At 52.9% G+C, this 7,434-nt stretch overlaps 1 protein-coding gene across 1 annotated transcript; it reads left to right on the forward strand.

Moving 5' to 3' along the window:
* Positions 1-881: 881 nt before the first annotated feature.
* Positions 882-5,022, forward strand: Rax (retina and anterior neural fold homeobox). Its single transcript, XM_027948970.2, has 3 exons — positions 882-1,170; positions 1,465-1,718; positions 4,528-5,022. Exons 1-3 carry the CDS (start codon positions 882-884, stop codon positions 5,020-5,022), a joined length of 1,038 nt encoding a protein of 345 aa, XP_027804771.1.
* The last annotated feature ends 2,412 nt before the right edge of the window (positions 5,023-7,434 follow it).

The raw sequence follows: 7,434 nt of genomic DNA on the forward strand, positions 1-7,434 counted from the left end.
TTTAGCGGGCAAGAGAGTGAGAGAGGCTGCCCTCCTGCACGTCTTAGGGGGTAGTTAAAACAGACAAAGACTAAAGAAACCCGATGTCTGGGACTTCGGACCACTGGGCGGGTGGGGTTACAAAACAGGACGAGAGATGATTCAAACTGGGAGTGTGCACTGACCTCCCTACCCCTCAGAGCTGCAAAGCCTTGGGCCCGGATCTTGGCTCTTTCAAGGGGTGCCCGGTCGCCAAGCCTGGGTGTGCAGCCCTACAGGGGAGGTGAACCGCAGTGGGGAGGTGAAAGTAGCGAGCGGAAGAGGGGAACCCAAGGAGGTCAGGGCCTTTGAGGCAGGACTGGGGCAGGGAAGCAGGGGAAATCAGGCTAGCCGACGGGAGCCCCCAAGCCCGTCAAACATCCCACCTCTACACCCCAGAGAGTGTTGGTGGTATTTGAAAAAGGATGACCACGAGGTGCAGGGGAGTCGGCGGGGGGGACCTTCCTAGTGCTGGCCTTGGAGTGGCAGGGCTAGGACCCCGAGGCTGGGCAGGAGAAGGACCCGCCCCTCTGAGGGGGGAGGGGCTGAGAGAAGGGGCCCGGTCCGGGCGTGAGAGGAGGAGCCCCGGACTAGCCCGCTCCCAGCTTTAGCTTCCGGAGCCCCAGTTGCTCCGCCGCCGAACTTCCAACTTCTGCAGCGACTCAGGCGGCGGACGGTCGAGCGCTCGCCCATCTCTAGCGCAGGCGGCCTGGGCGGGGTTGCAAGCCGAGCTTGACCGTGGGTAGAACCCGTGCGGTTGCGCGCGTTCCAGAAGTCCCACTACCCTGACCTGTACAGTTGGAAAGAGTCCGCTTGGAACCTCTTCTATCTCCAAAGCGCCAGCCTTCCTCCAGGCGCTCCCCATGCACCTGCCGGGCTGCGCGCCCGCCATGGCCAACGGGAGCTTTTCGCTCGCGGGTCACCTGCTCCGCAGTCCAGGCGGGAGCACCTCGCGGTTGCACAGCATCGAGGCCATCCTGGGCTTTACCAAGGATGACGGGATCCTCGGTACCTTTCCGGCGGAACGGGGCGCCCGGGTAGCGAAGGAGCGGGAGCGAAGGCTGGGCGCGCGGCCCGCCTGTCCCAAGGCGCCTGGGGGAGGCGCGGAGCCCTCCCCGCCACCAGCACCCGCGCCGGTCCCGGAGTACGAAGGTGAGTGTCAACTACAGGCTGCTGCGGGGCCCTCGAGGCACTCTGCAAGAGGAGAGCGTCCCTTCCTTAACTTTTGAGGCGACTGGGCGCGGGGGTGGGGGTACTGTCCACGACGGGAGCTTCCAACTTGCGTCCAGAGGATGCTTAGGAACCCCTTGCACGACCACCCACCCACGACCTCTCGAGGGCCAACTCTTTGCGATAGCTGGGCTGGCCAGACACTACGAGGAGGCATGGTAGGCCCAGGGATGCTCCCGGGAGTGTCTCTGACCCTCAGGGGCCTCGTCGCCCCAGCCTCTCGCCCCTACTGTCCCAAGGAGCCGGGGGAGGCACGGCCGAGTCCAGGGTTGCCTGTCGGGCCAGCCGCTGGCGACGCGAAGCTGTCGGAGGAGGAGCAGCCCAAGAAGAAGCACCGGCGGAACCGCACGACTTTCACCACGTACCAGCTGCACGAGCTGGAGCGAGCGTTCGAAAAGTCCCACTACCCTGACGTGTACAGCCGGGAGGAGCTGGCGGGCAAGGTCAACCTACCCGAGGTCCGCGTCCAGGTAAAACGCCCGAGTTAAGGGATTGGGATCCGGGAGGGCCCAGGCCTAAACTGCAGCCAGTGCTTCTCTGGATTCCCGGGCATCCACGCATTTATTATCGTGTTTCTTCGGCTTGGCAAGCCCAGAGGTTCTCCCACGCACCCGTCTTCTGGCAGAATGTCCGAGTTTATAGGACGATCCCCCTTTTGGGGTGGATCTCCCTCTTCTAAACTAAAAGGAGGAATTGAGAAAGACTTTTGAGATAAAAGCCGGGATGGGGTTGGGGGGACGGTGCTGCGCGGAAAGGGAATGTAGGCAGAGACCATAGGGTCGCTGGATTGAGATCCCAAATACCACCCTTGCCGCGCACATCGTGTTGAAAAGGAAAACACTGTCTCCTTGCGCCAGACCGCAGTTGAAACTTAAGAAAGTGGATTTAAGAAAGTGACTTTTCCTTCTCTGGTGCACGTCCAACCGAAATTTAGCGCTGCAGAGGCCTTTTCTTTTTATTGTAAAGGGGTTTTCGCTTTAATTAAAGCTGAATTATCTTTAATCCCTGATCATTAAAATATTTGAAAGCCTTAAATATTTGCTAGTCATCTGTGAAAAATCTGGGAGGATTTCCAAATTGGGAGAGTTTAGAGAGGCCTGAAAGAGAGACACTGGGAACAAATTTCAGTGCATCTGAAAGGCAGTGGAACTGAGATGGGATTCCTGAGTGTGTCTATGAAATTAGATTTCCAGGAAGTAAGGATACTCAGGTGTCTGGTGCTTTTAGCTGTGTCTTTAAAGTAAAAGGGAACAAGCTCTTGCCTTTTGTCTCTTTTGCTTAGGTTAGGGGTTTAAAGTAATGAGTAAAAGTCGTGGTTTTTAAAAAGTTCACTAATGTGACTCAGGATTAACTAGCAAGGACAGTTCAATTTCTCTTAATTTGGGGCAGTAAAGCGGCAATCATTTCATTGAAGGGGTGGAAATTTTAGCACCTGCTTTCCATTAGAGGGAGGGTTTGGTAGAGAGGGGGAGAATACAAGCCAAAGATGAAGAAAGAGGAGAGGCCAAGGCTTTCAGTGCCCTACATCATGCAGGTAAGGCAGCTTGAAGCCCACCTTTGCACTACTCTTTGCACCTGACCCCACCTTTTTTCGGTTGTCCCACTTTACTTGTTCAGGGGTTTTGGCTTCTCTGAGTTGTGAGAATCTTGAAAACAGCGTGACTTCTCTGTGACTACAGGGCCAGCAGAGTGCTCAGCATATAGCCGTTCTTAACATCTGCGTGGGGTGTATTCAGATGGTGTAGGAGAACTAGCCAGCATCTCCTCTAGCATTGGAGGCATCAGGAGAACAGTATGATAGCGAACTCTCCCAGGCTTCAGCTATATGAACTTGGATACTGTATCAGAGAGCTAGAGCGCAGTTTCTGGCAATAAGTGGAAGCCCCAGTGGTAGTGGGAAGGGAACCCTCACCCCAACCTGTTTCTCTTTTCTCTAATGTAGTCAAACATCTAATATTTCCTGGTGGTTCAGGGCCTTGGGTATGCAGATAAATCTTTATGGGAAGGGGACAGGGATGCTTACATTTTTCTTCTTTCCTCTTTTTTCCCAAATTCCAACCTTGCACACATTTACCATGCCCTACTCAGTGCTGGACTATTGTTTTCTTAGCTCTCCTAGGTTGCCCTCACCTTCCTGTCCAACATAAATCTGCTTTCTCCCTTTTAAGGTTGCAACTATTTGCTCCCTTCCCTTCATAAGCACAATACTGAAGCCATCTGTTTGGCCAAAGTTCTTCCGTATTCTCCCCTAAACTAAACCAATTCTCTCTGTTCTGTTTGCAAGAGTGGAACTTGGTGGTGAAATGTTAATTACATTCCATTCTGGTGCTTTTGTCAGTAGTGGAGGATTCACTTCAAGAAACCAATGAAAGCTTGGCCAGGACTATATGAATAGCAAGAAGGGAAAAAACCTTGAATACTTACTGAGCTAATATCTTAGGATAATGTCAACCAGAAAGTAAAAGTAGGTACAATAAACTTGAACATTGTAACCTGTGAAAGTAATCCATAAGAAACTTCAGAAACACTAAACAACTATCAATGAAATAAAATGAAAACCTTATTAAAGCAATAATTGAAATGTGCATATGGTAAAATAAGCCCATTTGCTTCTATCTATATGATAACTAATAATCCATGGAAATAGCTGTATTCAACTCTGATGTTGCCAGTATTTATTTATACCCACGTTTATAATAGAGACGAAAAGGCAAATATAACAAGGTATGAGACAAACACATAGTAATTGAGAATTATACCATACTGGGAAAAAGCAAAATCTTAACTCAAGTATCAAGACAGGCTGCCATCCAGCAGGTCACAGAGATCTGGTTTCAAGGGCCTATGGTCCAGAGCAAAGTGACACTCACTTTTATTTATTTATTTTTTCTTTCTGAGCATCTGCTCCATGTCAGGAATTAGAATCAGATGCAAGCACAATGAGAGCTATGGGTGCGGTCAACAGGGGAAAGGGTGTGGATGCCTCAGAGGACTAAGATGGGACAAAGAGATTCACCGGAGGGAAAAGACAAAAAGAAAAAAAAAACAATGAAAAAGAAAATAAAGAAATCGGATGGAAGGAAAGGTGGGGATGAAGGGAGTCGTAGGGGATGAAAGAAACCAAGGCCCAAGCCCCTCTCCGCAGGTGCAAAATAGTCAGTACTAATTTTATTTGGAGCTGGGGGGGGGGGGGTCAAACTAGCCAGTCGGCCTTTGGCGCAGGAGTCGGGCAGGAGTCATAGCCTACGACCTCGACGTCCGCTGTGCTTTGTCTTGCAGGTGTGGTTCCAGAACCGACGGGCCAAGTGGCGACGGCAGGAGAAGCTGGAAGTGTCGTCCATGAAGCTGCAGGACTCTCCCCTCCTCTCTTTCAGCCGCTCCCCGCCCTCGGCGGGTCTGGCTCCCCTCGGGGCCGGCCCCGGCAGCGGCGGCGGGCCACCAGGGGGCGCCCTGCCACTGGAGTCGTGGCTCGGGCCGCCGCTGCCCGGAGGGGGCGCCACAGCGCTGCAGAGCTTGCCCGGCTTCGGGCCGCCGGCCCAGAGCTTGCCCGCCAGCTACACTCCGCCGCCGCCGCCGCCCTTCCTGAACTCCCCGCCGCTGGGTCCCGGCCTGCAGCCTCTCGGGCCGCCGCCGCCCGCCTACCCATGCGGGCCCGGCTTCGGGGACAAGTTTCCGCTGGACGAGGCGGACCCGCGCAACAGCAGCATCGCTGCGCTGCGTCTGAAAGCCAAGGAGCACATCCAGGCCATCGGGAAGCCGTGGCAGACCCTCTAAGGGGGACTGAGGAGCCTGCTGCGTGTTGACTGCGAACCGAGTGCACGGTCCAGAACCCTTTCTCTCCTGGACCCCTCATTGGGCCACTCTTTCCCCGTCCCTCCTGCAAGCCGCCTGCCGGGCTTGGGTTAGGGTCGCGCGCCTGCTCCCGACTCATAGGGAAGGACCAGCCGTCAGGCCGGAGGTGGCCCTCTGGGCACTTCCATTGACAACCTCCGTCCCCAGGTTCTGATGCTGGAGGGTGGCTCCGCTGGGCACCCTGCTCTTTTCCCTGCCAGCGCCGGATCCTCGATATTCAAGGGTCCACTGCTCCTAACCTTGGTTTCCGGAAGGGGAAGGAATAAGTCAGAAAAATATAGTTTGAGAAACTGTATGCGTAGTTTCAAGGTGTTTGGAAAGAGAATTAAAGATTTGCTTGTTTGGATTTGATTCTGATTGAACGCGCTGAGAAAGGGGGAGTGAATTTGGGGGTACCTGAGGAGTGAACGGTGATGAACTAGGTGGATCAGAGAACGCAGAGGAGTGCGCTGGAGCTCGGGGTTCCTTCGGTGCTAATTTGGGCATACTTTACTACAACGCAGAATCGTCGCCATCCGGTGTGCAGCGGCTCTCGACCAGAGACGCTCTTCCCCGGTGCGTTCGTGCGGTGGGTTGCAGGTGTAGGGGCCTAAGACTCTGATGCTACGTGTCCCCAGTTCCTCCATAGTCCAATAGCTGATCGCGGGGTGCTACTTCCATCCCAATAAGCAGCGCCTACCACACCTTCCGGGGCGAAATCTGAGCGTCCCCGAAGCTCCAGAGGTCCCTGCCCTTCCCCGCCCCCTTTCCCGTCTGCGTTGCGGGGAAGGCCGCTCTCAGATCACTGTGCCGATCTCAGGGCTGGTGCCATCCTTGCCACCAAGAGTTAATGAAATTAATTCTCCGAGGATTGAATTAATTCTCTTTTTGAGCTCCACGCCTCTCTTGTCTGCCCAAACACCAACCAACCCAGAGTTGTTAACCGCGAGTGGGATTAATTGCTGCGCTCCGAGAGTGGAGAGTTTCCTGGAGCGCTCTGTGCCGCTGCTCGGTGGGCTCTACCTCAGAGAGCGTAGGGAGCAGTAATCTTAATTCTTTGGCACCAGACTCAGGGGCAGGGAAGAAATCTCGGAGTCCCCGCGGTCTTGAGAAGTTCCTGCAGTCTCGTGAAGTTCAGGGCGAACAGTGGCCAGGACTCTGACCCAAGCGGTTAACCTCGGAAGCAGGGCTACTGCCTGCGGTAACCTGGATTCCTGCTGCAGGAGTCCTTCTGCCCCCGCCTGGTTTGAGCACCCAGGACAATGTGGCCAGAGCCTTAGCTGCAAACCAACTACTACCTGTAGGTCCTCAGCATATTAGTGAAGCGCCACAGCCCCCTTTTTCCCATTTATATGGGCACTAACTCGCGGGGGGGGGTGTGTGTGAAAAAGATGGAATAAGTATCCCCCGTGAAGACTTCAACCAAGTGCCCGACATAAGGCAATAATACATGGGGTGATAGCGGTTCTCAGGGCTTCACAATATTTCTGTACTGCTCACCAGTTCCTGAAACGAGTTAGGAGATGGATGAGTATCCTGGGGCTGGGTATTATGGGAGTGTCACAGCAGGACCCAGTCCCTGTTCTGGCGGGTTATGAGAGGCTATTACATAGCCAGGAATGGGTAACCTGGACCTTCATCTATTGCCTTGCATATAGTAGGCTTGTCAGTAAGAATTTGAATACAATAATTCCCCCAAGAGGCAGGAAGTAATACCTGCAGTTTTCCTTTACAAGGATCTGTGTGGGGGAAATGGATGGGGTGGACCAAGTGACATTAGTTCTTAGCAAGGAAAAAGAAAAGCACAAACACTATGCATGTGTATGTAAAGTTCTTTCAGTTTGGCCTACCTTCTTCTTCATCCTTTAATGTCCCGCTTTTAATAGGGGTGATCTGATGATTTATTCTGAGAACTCCCAACTTCACTGGTCCCAGGTGAATATATTTGCTCTGTCCTCCTCCTTTCCACAGTCCTGGGTACCTGTGACTGTGACTTTGCCCATCCCATCAACATCACTTTTTTTAAAAAAAAAAAGATTTTAATTTTAGTTGTACATGGGCACAATATCTTTATTTTGTTTATTTTTATGTGGTGCTGAGGATCAAACCCAGTGCCTCACATATTCAAGGCAAGTGCTCTGTCACTGAGCCACAACCCCAGCTCCCCAGCATCACTTTCTTTAGATCATTTATGTGATTATCCATTTTGTCTCCTCTCCATTGCTCCTCCCCTCGTCTTCTCCTCCTTTTTTTTTTTCTATCCTTTTGCACTCCCTCTGAAATAAGAAGAGTTTATTCAGCAGTGTCTCCTGAACACACAGTATGATCATGAACTGGCTGGCACTTCCTGTTATT

This window comes from Marmota flaviventris, chromosome 16 (assembly GCF_047511675.1).
Source record: "Marmota flaviventris isolate mMarFla1 chromosome 16, mMarFla1.hap1, whole genome shotgun sequence".
Lineage (NCBI taxonomy): Eukaryota > Metazoa > Chordata > Mammalia > Rodentia > Sciuridae > Marmota > Marmota flaviventris.

Bases quoted from the DNA above. Each gene is read 5' to 3' on its own strand.
- Rax (XM_027948970.2), top strand. From the start codon at position 882: ATGCACCTGCCGGGCTGCGCGCCCGCCATGGCCAACGGGAGCTTTTCG. The intron at 1,171-1,464 runs GTGAGTGTCAAC...TCGTCGCCCCAG, and splicing joins GCCGGTCCCGGAGTACGAAG to CCTCTCGCCCCTACTGTCCC. The intron at 1,719-4,527 runs GTAAAACGCCCG...TTTGTCTTGCAG, and splicing joins TACCCGAGGTCCGCGTCCAG to GTGTGGTTCCAGAACCGACG.